At 64.8% G+C, this 15,597-nt stretch overlaps 1 protein-coding gene across 1 annotated transcript; it reads left to right on the top strand.

Moving 5' to 3' along the window:
- The first annotated feature begins 8,300 nt into the window (after positions 1-8,300).
- On the top strand, positions 8,301-15,316 carry GPRIN1 (G protein regulated inducer of neurite outgrowth 1). Its single transcript, XM_045026339.1, has 2 exons — positions 8,301-8,558; positions 10,990-15,316. The coding sequence occupies exons 1-2, from the start codon at positions 8,547-8,549 to the stop codon at positions 12,808-12,810; spliced, it is 1,833 nt and encodes a 610-aa protein (XP_044882274.1). The 5' UTR covers positions 8,301-8,546; the 3' UTR covers positions 12,811-15,316.
- The last annotated feature ends 281 nt before the right edge of the window (positions 15,317-15,597 follow it).

Raw genomic sequence — 15,597 nt, 5'->3', positions numbered from 1 at the left:
TGTGCCCCGCTCGCTGCCGCGTCCCTCCAGTCCAGTCGCTCCCTGGCTCAGCAGAATGCAGTGCTCTGCCGGTGGCTCTGACTTCCCCGGGGAGATCAGAGTCCGAATGGTGGGGCCGGGGCGTGAGCCGCGTTTGTAGTTCCCAGCGAGCCGCTGTTCGTTCGGCGCGTGGATGATGCTGGATTTGCCCAGACGCCGAAGGAGAGTAGCAGGCGAGCGTGACGCACAGCAGGGCCCTGCTGTCTCACATCCAGATCGTACCCCTCTGGGAGCGGTTTTCCATGCTATGCTCCGTCACCACATACGCCGACCCCCCATACCTGCTGGCAGCTGGATTCCCTGTGCCCCCAACGCAGCGGGGTGAGCTGCTCCGCTCTGGCAACATGTCACATCCCCCCCGCCCCCAGGCAGGACAGGCCGCTCTGGGCCCGGGCGGAAGGGCTGGATTCCTGCTCGCACAGGGAGCAGGTTCTGCCTGGCGCTGCGCTAGCATTGGCCAGTATCACTCGCTCAGAGCCATGCAACACCAGCGCAGCCGGGATGAACATGGCCCCATTGCATGTGCCATCAGCACCCCCCGTCCCCTGCCCTGTCCTGCCCTTTCTCTGCTCCTTGCGTTGAGCAGGAAGGCTGGCTCCGAGGCCTGGCTCCGAGGCCTGGCTGAGCCCCTGGGCATCCATCGGAGCAGGCACCGGCTTTGCACAGCTTTGGGGTGCAGGTGGCAGGTGCCAGGTTCAGAGCTGAAAACTGACCCCAAGCACCACAAACAGGTGTGGCCATCGCTCCCCATGTGCGGTGTGGCTGGGCACTGCCCAGAGGAGGGGCTGGCAGGGTGGCACGGGGAGCAGGGATCACCCTCGCTCACTGGGCCGGGCACTTTGTCATAGGGTGGATATCTCCTCACCTGGCCTGCCCCTGTCCAGCTCACCCACAACCCCCACCTCCCCTTTGCATTGCCCTCTCCCCGTTCTCCCTCGCCCAGCTCCCCACCTCCCCCTCTGTCACCAGCCCCCACCCCTCCGTGTTCTCCCATCACTCCCCTTTCTCCTCCCATGTGTCATCGCCAGAAGCAGCGGTAGGAAAGCGATGTATTTTTAGCTTCTTTCAATGCTGTGGAGCAGCTGGAGACGGGGAGAAGCAGCCAGTGCTCAGCAGACTCTGCTCTGAGATCCGCGGAGCCTGCAGGATTCCAGCCGTACTCGACACGGCTGCCACTGCGGTCACCTCTGGGGTGAAGCCTGCAGCTGTCTGACAGCACAGAGCAGCAAGGGCCAGGAGTGGGGGAGGAATCCTGTACCCAGTGTGTGGCAGAGAAATGCCTGCCTCCAGTAGGAATTTGGCCAGGACTGCGGGGCTGAGGATCCTACCCTTGCAAGGGGCGCTGGGTGATCACAGGTACCCAGGAGCGTGGTGGTAGCTACCTGCTCAAAGTCAGCACAGTGCCCCCTTGCTTGGCCCTGGGGCATTGGATCCTCATGGGCTCGGGAGCCGCAGCTGCTGTCAGAACGGGCCGCATTTGCACCCCCTCCGCGTGGAAACGCCCTCGTGCACATGCAGGAATATCTTGGTTGTGAGCACAATGCCCAGCTTAGAGTGCAAAGGCAGGGGCTTGGTGCGTGCACGGATCGGCCTCTGCTTTTGTAGGGGCAGGTTCAGAGGCTTTTGGAGAACGTGTCCCAACAGTACCAGTAAGAGTCTGGCTGGGGCACTGGGGGGAGCAGCGGATCCTCAGCACACGGGCCTGCCTGAGGGATGTCAGTGGATTGCAGCGGGGTGAGAGGGCAGGACCCAGCTCTGGTGGATCTAGTCGCCTGGGGATCGGTGCCACGCGGCCCTGGGCTTGGTGTAGCGACGAGCAGAGGCAGGGGTTGGTTACAGCCCTCAGGACAGAGACAGCGAGTCAGACGGGCAGCGGCACGGCAGAGGGCGTGATGAAGACACAGCTGGACATTGATGGGCACCGTGCTGCACAGCCGGCCTCAGCTCAGCCACCATCCCAGGGATCCGCTGTGTCGCGCCCTCCCTGGCGCTGAGCCCAGGCAGCTCTCTAGGGCTCGGGCCAGCACTGGCTGCAGAGCACCCCACGAGGGCCCAGGGAGCCTGGCTTCCCCGTCCAGCTTCTCTTGGGCTTCCCAGCTGGCTGGGCAGACGCCGACTCATGCCCCAGAGTTCCTTGGCAGGAGGGGGGGATTCTGTCATGGGCAGCCCTGTGTCCCTCCCTGTGCTGGCACTAGCCCCAGAGGGTCTGGCATCATCCTCTGTGCCCACTGGCAAACCCTGCGCTCCTCCCACCGCGGGGCTGCTGGTGGGTGACATGGGGCCAGGGTGTGTGGCCCAGGTCACGCTGGCCTACAGGACCCTGTGATGCAACCAGCTGAGTCCCAGGGGTGCATGCCAGGCATCCCCCCTCTGTGCCAGTGTAACGATGCGGCCTCCGGCAGGACACCACTCAGATTATCAGTTCAGGACAAATTGCTCAGAGCAGGGCAGTCACAGCCCAAGGCTGGGTTCCTTTACTATTAAGGCACCAAACCAGTCAGACAAAGAGGACTTCGGTCTCACCCCACTGGCCAACCACAAGTCACACAAGCAATTCCCTTAGACACTCCAGTCTCCCAGTATCCCCACCAGTGCGCTCGTCCTGGGGATGAATGGTTATGAAAACCAACACCCCAATAAAAGAAAAAAGGTTCTCTCAATCCCAAAGAACCAAGCCCCAGACTCAGGTCAATATACAGATCAGATCTTACCCACAAATCACACTGTTGCCAATCCTTTAGAATCTAAAGGTTTATTCATAGAAAGAAAGAAAGAAAGAGAAATATAGATGAGAGTTAGAACTGGTTAAATAGAATCAATTCTATACAGTTCTTGGTTCAGGCTTGTAGCAGTGATGGAATAGACTGCAGGTTCAAATCAAGTCTCTGGAGTGCATCCCCCGCTGGGATGGGTCAGTCAGTCCTTTGTGCAGAGCTTCAGTCTGTAGCAAAGTCCCTCCAGAGCTAAGAAGCAGGAGTGAAGACAAGGTGGAGAAGCTGCAGCCTTTTATAGTCTCTTGCCATGCAGCTTGTGCTTCCTTTGTTCCAAACACATGCTGCCCAGCACATGGCCTGGGAGAACCTCAGAGTTGGGTCCATAGGCCTGTCCCTGCCTTGCTGAGTCACAAGGTGGATCTGCCTTCTCTCAATGGGTCAGTTGTGTAGCTGATGGTCCTTAATGGCCATCAAGCAGGCTAGGCAGTGGTGACGCCACATTGTCTGGGGTGTCACCCAGAAGCACAGCACAAGTTTGAAATACAGACAGTCTAGAGCCAATACTTATAACTTTAAATACAAACATGATCCATGCTCACAGACAGCATAATCATAACCAGCAAACCAGAACCTCGTCTTAGCCCCCCTTTATACAAGATTTGGTGCCACTACAGGACTGTGGTTGCACCAATGATCAATCCGGTCCTGGGCTGTGTCAGTAACATCAGAGCCAGGCACTGGCCGACGGGCAGGGCTGGGCTGGGCCCAGGAACCTCTGCGAGCAGGCGCCAGCAGCAGCTGTGAACTGATCTCTGTAAAATATCGTGCCCCCCAACCCAGCCCCCCAACCCAGCCCCCCATCCAGACCCAACGTACCTGCCCCCCGTACCTGCCCCCCATACCTGCCCCCCAACCCAGCCCCCCAACCCAGCCCCCCGTACCTGCCCCCCAATCCAGACCCCCGTACCTGCCCCCCAACCCAGCCCCCCAACCCAGCCCCCCGTACCTGCCCCCCATCCAGACCCAACGTACCTGCCCCCCAACCCAGCCCCCCGTACCTGCCCCCAATCCAGACCAAACGTACCGGCACCCAAACCCTGCCCCCCAATCCAGCCCCCAGTACCTGCCCCCAATCCAGACCCAACGTACCTGCCCCAAACCCAGACAGCCGTCTCTGCCCCCAACCCAGCCCCCCGTACCTGCCCCCCAACCCAGACCCCCAATCCTGACCCCCGTATCTGCCCCCAACACAGCCCCCCGTACCTGCCCCCAATCCAGACCCAACGTACCTGCCCCCAACCCAGCCCCCCGTACCTGCCCCCAATCCAGACCCAACGTACCTGCCCCCAACCCAGCCCCCCGTACCTGCCCCCAATCCAGACCCAACGTACCTGCCCCCAACCCAGCCCCCCGTACCTGCCCCCAATCCAGACCCAACGTACCTGCCCCCAACCCAGACCCCCGTATCTGCCCCCAACTCAGCCCCCCGTACCTGCCCCCAATCCAGACCCAACGTACCTGCCCCCCAACCCAGCCCCCCAACCCAGCCCCCCGTACCTGCCCCCCAACCCAGCCCCCCAATCCAGACCCCCCATATCTGCCCCCAACTCAGCCCCCCGTACCTGTCCTACCAGCCCAACTCCCATATCTCCCTGTACCTGCTCCGACAGCCTGACCCCTGTGCTCCCTGCCTAGATCCCTACACCCAGGGCCGCCCAGAGGATTCCGGGGGCCCGGGGTCTTCGGGGGCGGGGGGCCCTTCCGTTCCGGGACCCGCCGCCAAAGTGCCCCGAAGACCCGCGGCGGGAGCCCCCCGCCGCCGAATTACTGCCGAAGCGGGACCGCCGCCGAAGCGCAGCCCGGTCTTCGGCGGTAATTCGGTGGCGGGGGGGGGTCCCCGCCGCGGGCCTTCCGGGCACTTAGGCGGCGGGTCCCGGAACAGAAGGGGCCCCCCGCCGCCGAAGACCGGGCTGCGCTTCGGCGGCGGCGGGTCCCGGTCCCGCCCCCGGCGGTCCCGCTCCTCCCCCCCGCCCCGGTCCCGGCCCCGGCCCCGGCCCCAGCCTCTTACCGAGCGCGTCTCCGGCGGGGCCTGAGCTCCGTCCCGCTCAGAGCCGCGTGGTGAGGGGGCGGGGCTGTGAGCTCCACGCCGAGCGGAGGCAGCTGCCCCGCCCCCTCCCCACGCCGCTCTGAGCGGGGCGGGGCTCAGGCCCCGTTGGAGCTCCCAGCCCCGCCCCGCTCACCACGCGGCTCTGAGCGGGACGGAGCTCAGGCCCCGCCAGAGACGTGCTCGGTAAGAGGCTGGGGCTGGGGCTGGGGCTGGGGCCGGGGCTGGGGCGGGACCGTCTCTGAGCGGGGCGGGGCTCAGGGGCCCCGCCGGAGACGCTGAGGCTCCAGGAGAGGGGCGGAGGCGGGAGCCTCCGCTCTTCTCTTGGGGGCCCCTGCGGAGCCCGGGGCCCGGGGCAAATTGCCCCCTTTGCCCCCCCCCTGGGCGGCCCTGCCTACACCTGCCCGTGACCCGCTGCCTCCCCTGACCCAGCCCCACTGCCGCCCTCAGTGCAGACCCCCGTACCTGCCCCCCACCCCCACGTTACCCAACACAGAGCCCTGTACCTGCCGCCTGCCCATGCCCCAGCTGCTTGCGTCCCCTGCACCAGCCATGCACCATCCCCCTAACCGCACTGTGGTGTCACCCCCATTCGCGCACGCACAGTGCAGTGCATGCAACCAGCCCCCTCGATACCTGCACAGGGCCGTGCCCTGCAGGGGCTCTCAGCTGCCTGGCCCCTCAGAGCCTCACCTGCCCATAGCTGGGTACCACACCAATGGCCCCAGAGAGGGCGACAGCCACTCACCCGCTGGGCCGGGGGCTCGAGCGCGTCTCTAGTGCAGGCCGGGCGGAAGCTGGCGAGTCGGGGCCGTGGGACCCTGGGCCTGGAGAGACGACGTGGGCTAGTGGAACAGGCACAGGGCTGGGAGCCAGGATTCTGAATGCTGGCACAGCTGGTGCCGCTCTGTGGGGGTGATCTCCCCCGTGCAACATCCCCCCAAAGGCCTGTGCACCCCGAAGCTGCCTGGGTGGGCTCTGCCCCAACCTCCCTGGTCCCCCCCACCTCCTGCGCTGCTGTGCGGGGGGAGGGGACCCAGGACCAACGCTGACCCAGCAGATCTCCCAGGCAGCCCAAGCTGGGCCCCACACACGTTCTGGCACAACTCCTGGGAAGGGCAGCAAGCCAGTGCCTGCCCCTGTGCAGCTCCTGGGCACCAGGGTGGGCACTGGCCTCCCAGGGGTGGCCCCAGCTCTGGGTATCTCAGTGCCCAGTCTGCGAGCTGGGGGTGGTACCCCTCCTTCCTGGGGGGGGAACGTTTGGGGCAAGCCCCCTATTGCATTTCACTGTGGAGCAGATCAGGCCGTGCGGCCCCGCCCCATTCCCTGTGCTGGCAGGGGCCTGGGCCCCTGCGACGGCTGGGCTGGGCTGATCACCGGGGAGGCTGCTTAGGGCAGCTCTGCCCCCACTAGTTGGTGTCCACAAGGCGCCCCTGGGAGCCCCATTGCACGGTGCGGCTGCATCTGGGCCGGGGCAGGGCCTGCTCCCCTAGCCTGGCCCAGCAGAAGTTGCTGAAAGTCACAGGATTTCCGCCTCGAGACCTGCCTGCTCGTTAGGAGATTTGGGGTGTGTGGGGCCACGTCAATATCTGGTGTAAATCTGTTGGCTTCCAGGGTTACACCAGGCATGGGCCTGGCCCATGGATCTAGCGAGCTGGCAAGAAGCAGGGTGGTGCTGGCGCTGAATAGCCTCAGCTGCCCGGAGAGGCCGGGGGTGGCTGGAGCTGGGCCCCTGCGGGTGCCTTGGCCTCAGCAATGGAGGTTAGCTGGGATCAGGCAGAAATCAGGGACGCATGGGAGGGGACAGGAGCTGCAGGAGAGACCTGGAGGTCTGTGCCGGGGGCGGGGAGGACACAGGGCTCTGGGTCTGGCTGCAGGACCAGTTTGCCCTGGTGTCCGTTCTGCAGCCACGTTGGCCTGGGCTCTCGGGGAGGACGGGGCTGTCTCATGCCCCAGCCCTCAGAGCAGCTCCAATTAACCCGCTTTCACTCCTCCGTCAGCCTGCCAGAAATTCCTTTTCCTTCCTTCCCCGCAAACCCGCTGGGCCGAGGCGCTGGCCGCGCTGCTCAGTCCGGGAGGCCTGGCCAGCATTCCCTGCTCTGCTGCTGGACGTGCCGCGGGCACCACAAGCCTTGCCCAGCCCCAATTGCTCAGGCCTCAACTCTGCCTGACCACGTCGAGAGAAGCTAGAATCAGGGCTGTGACGTCCTCACATCCTCTCCCTTCGCGGTCAGCAGAGCCCCCCGCAGTGGGAGGCTCACCAAAGACCTGCTGATTGCCCAGCTGGAGGAGGGAGATCGCTCGACTGAACTGATCCCTGTCTCTGCGGGAAGCAGCCTGGCAGATGCAGTGCAGGCACCAGTGTCTGTCCCAGCTGGGAGTGGTCAGCCAGCGGCTGAGGGCTTCCCAAGAACCCTCCTTCCTATGCCTAGGGGAAGGGCGGGGAGGAGCCCAGCGAATACTGAGGGCACCGTGACACCCCTGGCCAGCAGGGGATCCTCCCGGCAAAGCTCCCCATCGCTGGAGTTGAAGCAGCTGGGACTGGAGAAGGAAATAAGGCTGAAAGAGCTAGGGTTGAGGCAGCAGGAACTGATGGAGGAGTGAGCAGAACTAGCAGAACAGGAAAAACAGAGAGAGCATGAACTGGAGGAAAAAGAGAGACAGAGGCAGCATGAAGAGAGACAGAGGCAGCATGAACTGGAGGAAAAAGAGAAATAGAGGCAGCATGAACTGGACCTGGCGAGGCTGGGGGGCAGCGGGCCCCGGGCTGCGGTGAGTGAGGGGGGGCCAGGACTGCGCGGAGCTTTGATAAGTGCATCCTGGCCCAGCGTAAGGAGTGGGAGGACATGGATGACTTCCTGGATGCCTTTGAGACGGCCTGTGAGCTGCACCAGGTAGATTCTGCGGACAGGCTCCGGGTTCTCACCCCCTTACTGGACCCCAAAGCCGTGGCCTTGTACCGCCAGCTGGGAGAGGCAGAGAAAGGGAACTACGAACTATTCAAGCAGGCCCCGCTGCACGAGTTTGGGCTGACCCCTGAGATGTACCGGGAGAGGTTCCGGAGTCAGGATAAAACCCCTGAGGTCTCCTATCTGCAACTAGCCGTCCGCATGGAGGGGTACGCCAGCAAGTGGGCAGATGGGGCCCAGACGAAGGGGGACCTGGTTAAACTGCTGGTACTGGAGCAGCTGTATGAGCGGTGCCCATCCGACCTGAGGCTGTGGTTGGTGGACAGAAAGCCGGAGAACCCGCGACAGGCAGGGCGGCTGGCTGATGACTTTGTGAAGAGCCGGTCAGGGTGGCAGGGAGGAGTCTCAAAGGAACAGGTCCGCCACAATGCAGAGAGAGAGTCACCCTGGGACCTCCCATAGGGGAAACATGGAGGACCCCCTCCCAAGGGGAACATCCGGCATCAGGACCAACCGACCGGCTCGAGGGGACCAACGGGACATGGGCTGCTATCACTGTGGCCAAAGAGGCCACATTCGAACCCAGCGCCCCAAGCAAGGGGGGCTGACAGCTTATCAACTGTTCAGGAGGGAGGAGGGTCTCAGGCCAACTCCTCCACAGAGCTGGATGCTCCGGACATCAGGTTTTCTGTTTACAGGGTGGGCGCAGGGCTGTCCCTGTGGAGCAAGTGCCTTGTTCCTCTGGAGGTGGATGGGAGGAAAGTCTATGGATACTGGGACATGGACGCTGAGGTAACGCTGGCCCGGCCCGAGGTGGTAGCTCCAGATCAGGTGATGCCCAACACCTATCTGACCCTGATGGGGGTGGGTGAAACCCCATTCAAGGTGCCCGTGGCAAGAGTACACTTGAAATGGGGGGACAAGGAGGGCCCCAAGGAAGTGGGGGTGCACCCCCATTTACCCACTGAGGTGTTAATGGGGGGGGGACATGGAGAACTGGCCAAGCAACCCCCAGGGTGCCCTGGTCGTGACCCGTAGCCCGAGCCGGCAAGGGACACTGCGCCCTGACCTCGGGGAGGGTACCTTTCCCAACATGCAGGACCCTAACCCGGTGGGGAGGGAACGCCCAGGGACACGTCTCAGGGAGGCTGCGGCCTCAGACCCAGCCGGTGAGAGAGAGCAGGTCTCCATCCCTGTCCCAGCTGCTGAGTTCCAGGCTGGGCTGCAGAAAGACCCCTCCTTGCGGAAGAGAAGGGACCTGGCCGACCTCAGTGGTACCGACCATGGGGGGAGGTTCCCGGAAAAGGTTCCTGTGGGAGAAGGGGTTCCTGTACCGAGAATGGGCTCCCCCAGGGGAAATGAAGTCGGGGGGATCAGGAGGGAGCTGGTGGTACCCCGGAAGTATCGCCGCCAGCTGCTGCGTTGGGCCCATGACATCCCCCTTTCAGGGCACCAGGGAACCTGGTGTACCCAGCAGAGGCTGCTATTGAACTTTTACTGGCCTGGGGTCTTTACTAATGTCTGGCAGTACTGCCGTTCCTGTGACCCCTGCCAGAGGGTGAGGAAGGCCCGGGACAAGGGGAAAATGGCTGTAGGACCCTTGCCCAGCACAGAGGAGCCTTTCCAGAGGTGGCCAAGGTAAAAAGGGGGGGCTCTGAACCAAGAAAGCCCGAATCACAGCCCTCCAGACTGGAACGCGGGGGGAAGACCCCAGCCCAGCTTGAGCCTCAGGGGTATTGGGGTGGGAAAAGGGCATGGGCCGCATAAACCTTCCCCCATGCAAACTACGAGTGTCATGGAGCACCCCTGACCTAAAGGGGGCGTGAAGCTGGAAGGGCCTGGTGTAATTCTCCCCCAGGAAGTGGGGGGATGCTGGGGCATCCATGGGAATGTAGGTAGGTTCGAACTTCCCCAGGTCACTGGCCGAAGTGACCCCGCTCAGTTTGGTCTCGAGGGGGGGAGAGATGTGACGAACTGGGTCTGTTCTTAAGGTGCTCTTGGAATAGTGGGTAGGGAGTGTTGGCCTGGGAAGGTGGCAGGGGAGTTTCGGCATTGGGGGATGGGAGACTGGCCTTGAGGGAGGAGACCTGAGCATGTAACATGAGAACCCAGGAGCGGGGTTGGGGTCCAGGTGACACCTCTGCCCGGGACTCTGGACAAAGGCTGGGGGAGGAGCCGGGGGGAAGCTGAGTGAGAGGCTGGAGGGGGTTTCAGTTTGGAGCTGGCTGGGAAATGGAGAGAGGCGCCCTGACGGGCTTGGGTTTCCCAACGGGGCTGTGGCCTCTCTGGGGCCCCAGATGGACCTAACTGAGGGGTCCTGTTGTCTGTACCGGCAAGGCCTGTCTTGGACTGTGTTCCTGTCGTCTAAATAAACCTCCTGTGTTACTGGCTGGCTGAGAGCCCTGGTGAATCGCAGGGAGCCGGGGGTGCAGGGCCTGGTCTCCCCCGCACTCCGTGACACACGCGCACTGGGGCTGGCACTGGTGCAGGCCTGGAGCTGGTCAGGCGTTTAGTGCATGCGAGCACATGTCAGCTCTGCCACCGAGGCACTGTCTGTACCGGGACAGATGAGCTGGAAGCATAGGGAGCAGCCGAGGGCCTCACCCCGCAGGTGCTGGGTACCTCGGGCTCTGCTTGGAGATTAGGGTCCTGCTGGGTTGGTCTTGGGTCCCATCAAGGCTGAAGCTCTGCCCTCGGGGGAAGCCTGGCGGGGGGACCTGGAGTGTATGTGGGTGGAGCTTGGAGTGGGGGCACGGGGAGCCTGGAGCGGGGGCAGGGGACCTGCAGTGTATAGGGGGAGCTTGGAGTGGGTGGCAGGGGGAGCCTGGAGCGGGGGCAGGGGAATGCCCATGCACAGACCCCGGCTCTCGCCCCCTACACGGCACAAGGCCGGACTGCGACAGTTCGGCCAGAGGCAGACGCAGCTCCAGCTGCTCCTTGTGGGCAGTGGGCACAGCCTGTGGCTGGGGTGTCCTGCTCCCCATCACCCTAATCCGTCTTTCCAGTGTGCCCCCCCCATTCTCCTGCTGGGCACGGGCGGCTCCTGCCTCTCTGGTGCTAGGGGCAGAGTCCGGCCCCTGTGGGGCCGATTTCCTTAGCAGCGAAGGGGCTGCACCCGGGGCAGTGGGAGGCCCGTGGGTCTGGGCCGTGCTGCCGGAGGAGGTGGTGCAGAACGGAGCACTGCCCAGGGCTGCAGCGTAACCGGCTGTTGTCTCTGTTTCAGAGCCGCGCGCCAGGCGGTGGAGTAGCATGGGAGAGCCCTGGCCGAGGCATGGGCAGCGCTGAGGAGCCGGAGAGCCTGCAGCTGCTCACACAGGAGGGGGCTGCCGAGGACGCGACGAGCGGCTCCCTCCATCCCTCCCGCTGTGGGGCCGGCACGCTGGCCATGAGGAACTGCTGCGGCACCGAGGCCAGCGGCACCGAGCCCGGCAGCCAAGGCAGCACAGAGAGACGAGCCCAGGCCCCCGCCATGGCCCAGCCCTCCTCGCCGGAGCCTGCGGCTGGCGGCCGGGTCTCGGCTCTCAAGGGCCCCGGAGCGGGAGCAGGGCCGCTGGAAAAGGGGGCCGAGCGAACACCTCTGGCTGTGAGCTGCTTGGGACAGAATGGCGAGCGGAGCTCGGGCCCCTTAGCGTGGCCCGACGGCTCCATCATCCCCCAGGGCCCTCCAGCGGGGGTGGGCGCTGCCGTGGCCAGCCCGGGGCCGTGCCTCAAGGGGCACAGCAAGGACCCGCCGAGCGCCCCGGCCGCTCTGAAACACGTTGCGTTTCTTGAACCAGCCAACACAGACCCTGAGCCAGACGGTGCCGGAGCCGCCGCGGTCAGTCCGGAGCTGGGTCCGGTGCCTCGCACGTGCCCGCAGGACCGAAGCCAAGAGCAGCCTGGGGCCTGCAAGGGAGCCGTGTCCCGTTGGAGCGTGGGAGCCCCCGGCGCAGCGCTGTTGTCCGATGACGGCGTGGGCACACCCTGTGGAGACGCTGGTGGGAAAGCACCTGCGTCTCTGGCAGAGGCCAAGGCCCAGCTGGGACCCCCGGCTGCCCCACGGCCAGGGGGCAATGGGGACATGGCGCTTCCTTCTCCTCCGGAAGCGACCAAGGAGTCCACCCCGGGAACGGAAGCAGCGTCAGGCCCGGGAACAAGGCTGGATGCAGGCTCGACCCCGTCAGCCCGAGCCAAGGAGACCAGTCCCCCTGCCCCTCTCTCCATCCAGAAAACCGAGCCAGAGGCCCCCTCTGCTGCTGCTCCCAGCAAGTCAGGGGAGAGCCGGGCAGCTCCAGCTGAGGCCGAAGGGGGACCCGCCCCGCCCCAGAGCACTGCGGAGGGAAGCCCAGCTCAGGAGCTGCGACGAGCAACGGGGACGGAGGTGGGGCCTGGGGAGGAGGCCGCTCGGGAGCCCCGGACTGTGGAGCTGCTCTCCAAGACCTACTCGTTTGAGGTCACTCCTCCCCCACAGGACTCTGGGACTCAGGACACCGGGACACAGGTCGGCAGCCGAGTGTCGCTGGTGTCTGTGGCCATCAGCCCCATAAACCCCCCAGACGGGTCCTCGGCCTTCACCTTCCACAGCCGGGGCCAAGGCCCTTCGGGCCTGAAGAGCCCGGGCCCGGAGCTGAAGCCCTCCAAGAAGGACGCGGAGATGCAGGTCTCCATCCCAGTGGAGACCAGGTCTGTGGCCACGGGGCCCATGACGCCGGTGGCCAAGTCTCCCCAGGCATCCTACCCCGAGGTGCACGTGAAAGGGGCGCCGGAAGAGCCGCCCGAGCCCATCCGGGAAGTCAGCTGGGACGAGAAGGGGATGACGTGGGAGGTGTACGGCGCCGCCATGGAGGTGGAGGTGCTGGGCATGGCCATCCAGAAGCACCTGGAGAAGCAGATCGAGGAGCACGGCCGGCAGGTGGTGATGACGCCGCAGAGCACCCGGGCCAGCTCCATCAAGGGGGCGCCGCAGAAGGGGGAAGTCAAGCGGCCGCCCAGCATGTTCCGGGCACTTCTGCAGAGCGTGCGCCGGCCCCGCTGCTGCTCCCGGGCCGGCCCCGCCGTGGAGTGAAGCAGCTGCTCGCGCCCTGGCGAGCTGGGAACGGCAGCCCAGCCCAGGTCGTGGGGTTTCTCAGGCAATCCTGGGGGCTGGGGTCTTGCCCCTCTGGCCCCAGCCTCAGCAGCTCCAGGCACTTGGACCCCATGGTCTCCTGCTCATCCAGCCCAGACACTGGCCAGACTGCCCCTCCCCGAGCTGCACGCCTGGGCAGGGTGCGGCCTGCAGAGACTTCAGGCCCCAGCATGCAGTGCTCACCCCAGCTATGTCTGCTTTCATTGAGATGGAGCACTGCATGCTGGGACACGTAGTCCCCACACACTGCACCTTGGTCTGCAGGAGGGATTGGCTGCGATCTGGGGTCAGGCTGCAGCTGACGCAGCCGTCCCTCTGCTGGGCAACATCTGGGCACCCCTGGGTGGGGGCTGGGGTTTGTGCAGCGAAGCTCGTGATGGGAAGGCCAGAAGAAAAGCGGAAGGGGTGGGGGTGGTTGCGGGCCAGCCCTCGGGAGCGTGTCTGGCAGGGGGCCGGCTCCTCGCCTTTCCCCCGGTCACAAGCTGAGTTTCCCAAAGCACAAAACAGCACGGCCCAGGTGCTAAGGTCTGGCTCCCCGGATAGCGCCCAGTGCCCGGGGCTGAGCCCTGGCCGAGCCGGAGAGTCCTGCTGCCCCTTGTGCGTTCTGGGGAGACTCCAGCTTCCCGTCAGCCTGGGCAGCTGGAACCAGCCGCGCTCTGCCACCCTGCAAAGCTTCAGTCCTGCTCCCGCCCGAGCCAGGCTCCCTGGGGAGGTGGTGCAAGCTTTGCAGTCAGGCTGTGCCCTGCTAGCCGGGCTGGCCTGGGCTGGCTTTGCCGGTGCCGTGTATCGGCCTGTGGTTTGGAGAGACAAACTCCAGCCTCGCTCCGGTTCCTGAGAGGCCCCCGGCTCTGCAGCGCAGCCCAGCTGCTGTCACCGACTCCCACCCTTGACTGAGCTCAGAGCTTTGCAGACGGGTGTCCTCCCCACACTGGCACGGGGAGGCAGCCTGTAGCCCTCTGCCCCAGCTCAGCCCCACCCTCCCCACACCGGAGCACCCGGGGGCCGGCGCCGCTGCGTGGTGCATCCCTGCTGCAGGTTTAACAGCTCCTGGAACCTCCCCAGCTCTCCCCAGCCCACTGGCCGCTCCCGCCCGCTGCACAGGTGCTCAGTGGGCGTGCCAGGGCGGGGAGGCGTAGCTGCCCCCGCAGATGGCACAGGCCCCGGCGGCAGAGCTCAGGCCGCCCAATTGTCTCCTACCAAAGGGTTGTGAGTGGAGAAGCGCCGAGCCCTGGGCCCCCAGCGAGAGCCTCGGAGAGAACAGCTGGGTGGCAGGCCTTAGCCCTCGTGCCAGGGGAATGGCACCTGCCCAGCACACGGAGCGGCGTCTGCCACCCCCACACCAGGAGGGGCAGGCTCCCAGCAACTGGGTTTCCAGGGGGGAGTTTCAGGAGGCCCCTGGGAGTCCAGCCCAAAACGAACCTGAACTCGTGGCTTACAGCCTACAGCTGGAGGGGCCAGTGGGGCTGGGCCGGGCCAGAGGGGCTAGTGCTGCTGGACCCAGTAACAGATGCCTGGGCCCAGAGCTGCGAGTGGCGGCCCAGCTGGGTGGGGGCAGGGGCCCAGCCGGCTGCCTTTGTTCTCACGTTGTCAGTCAGTCAAGGCAGGTCCCTCCCGCTCCCCCTGGCTCAGCAGTGACCTGGCAGACGGGCCCTGGAATCTGAGCTGGTTCTGACCCGGCAGCTCAGGCTCACGTGCTCCGTTCTCGGTGGGATCCCAGCTCATCACGCTCCCGCCACCAGCAGCCAGGTGCCCCAGTGGGCTCCACAGAGCGGGGGGTGCGTCTTGGGGTCCAGGCCCAGGTGCCAAGGCCACAAACCAAGCCAATTGCCTGAGAAACCCAGACCACTGGGCAACGTTCATGTCCTGTCTGGGAATCCCTGTGGGTGCGTGTGGCTGTGGGTCCCTGCGTGTGCCGGTCCCTGTGTGGGCATATGAGGGTCCCTGCGTGTCTGTGTCTGTGTGTCCCTGCGTGTCTGTGTCTCTGCGTGTGCATGTGTCTGGGTGTCCCTGCGTGTCTGTGTCTGGGTGTCCCTGCGTGTGTGTCCCTGCGTGTCTGTGTGTGCATGTCACTGTGTGTGCGTGGGGGCGTGGCTGTGCGTGTCCCTGCAAGGGGGGGGGACACGGCCATGCGCCCCTGAAGTCCACGTGGTTTTCAGACCACAAAGGGGTTTGTTGGCACTTTTCACGTTTGGGTTTTTCAGGGGAGATTTTATTGAACCGTGTTTGAATTTTCAGGCTTTTTAAAGGACTCATGTGGTGGCATTTCCCCCCCAGAGCCGCTCACTCCGGTGGCGTGAGGAGCCGTTTCCTTTTCTTCCCTCTTCTACAAACTTCCTTCGTGGTGGGATTTCGTGGTTTGTCTCTGGAAACAAAGCAGGCAGGCTGAGCCCAGCCGAGTGCTTGTGTGTGTGTGTGTGTGTGGGGGGGGAGTCACAGCTGCTAGGACGCACCCCGGCCGGAGCTGGGGGCAGCACCACCCCCCGCTGCTCCGACATTCACCCTGGCGAAGCCCACGCTGCAGTGGGGCCGGGGACAGAGCCTGCTGGTGGTTCCGGTGTCCAGCCCTCGCCCCCCGTCCTCCCGGCAGAGCGAGCCCCCAGCACAGGGTGCTTGGGCCTCCTGCCCTGGTGCAGCTCGTAAAGCGACCTGAGCCAGAGCTGCAGAGTGGGGGCGCGGGTGGACGCGGGGCAGAGGCTGTGCCAGGGAGCTGATCCTGTGGGTGGTGGT

Source organism: Mauremys mutica, chromosome 8 (genome assembly GCF_020497125.1).
Source record: "Mauremys mutica isolate MM-2020 ecotype Southern chromosome 8, ASM2049712v1, whole genome shotgun sequence".
Taxonomy (NCBI): Eukaryota; Metazoa; Chordata; order Testudines; family Geoemydidae; genus Mauremys; species Mauremys mutica.
Note: the sequence above shows the minus strand (reverse complement) of the source record. Positions and strands in the feature narration are given on the sequence as shown.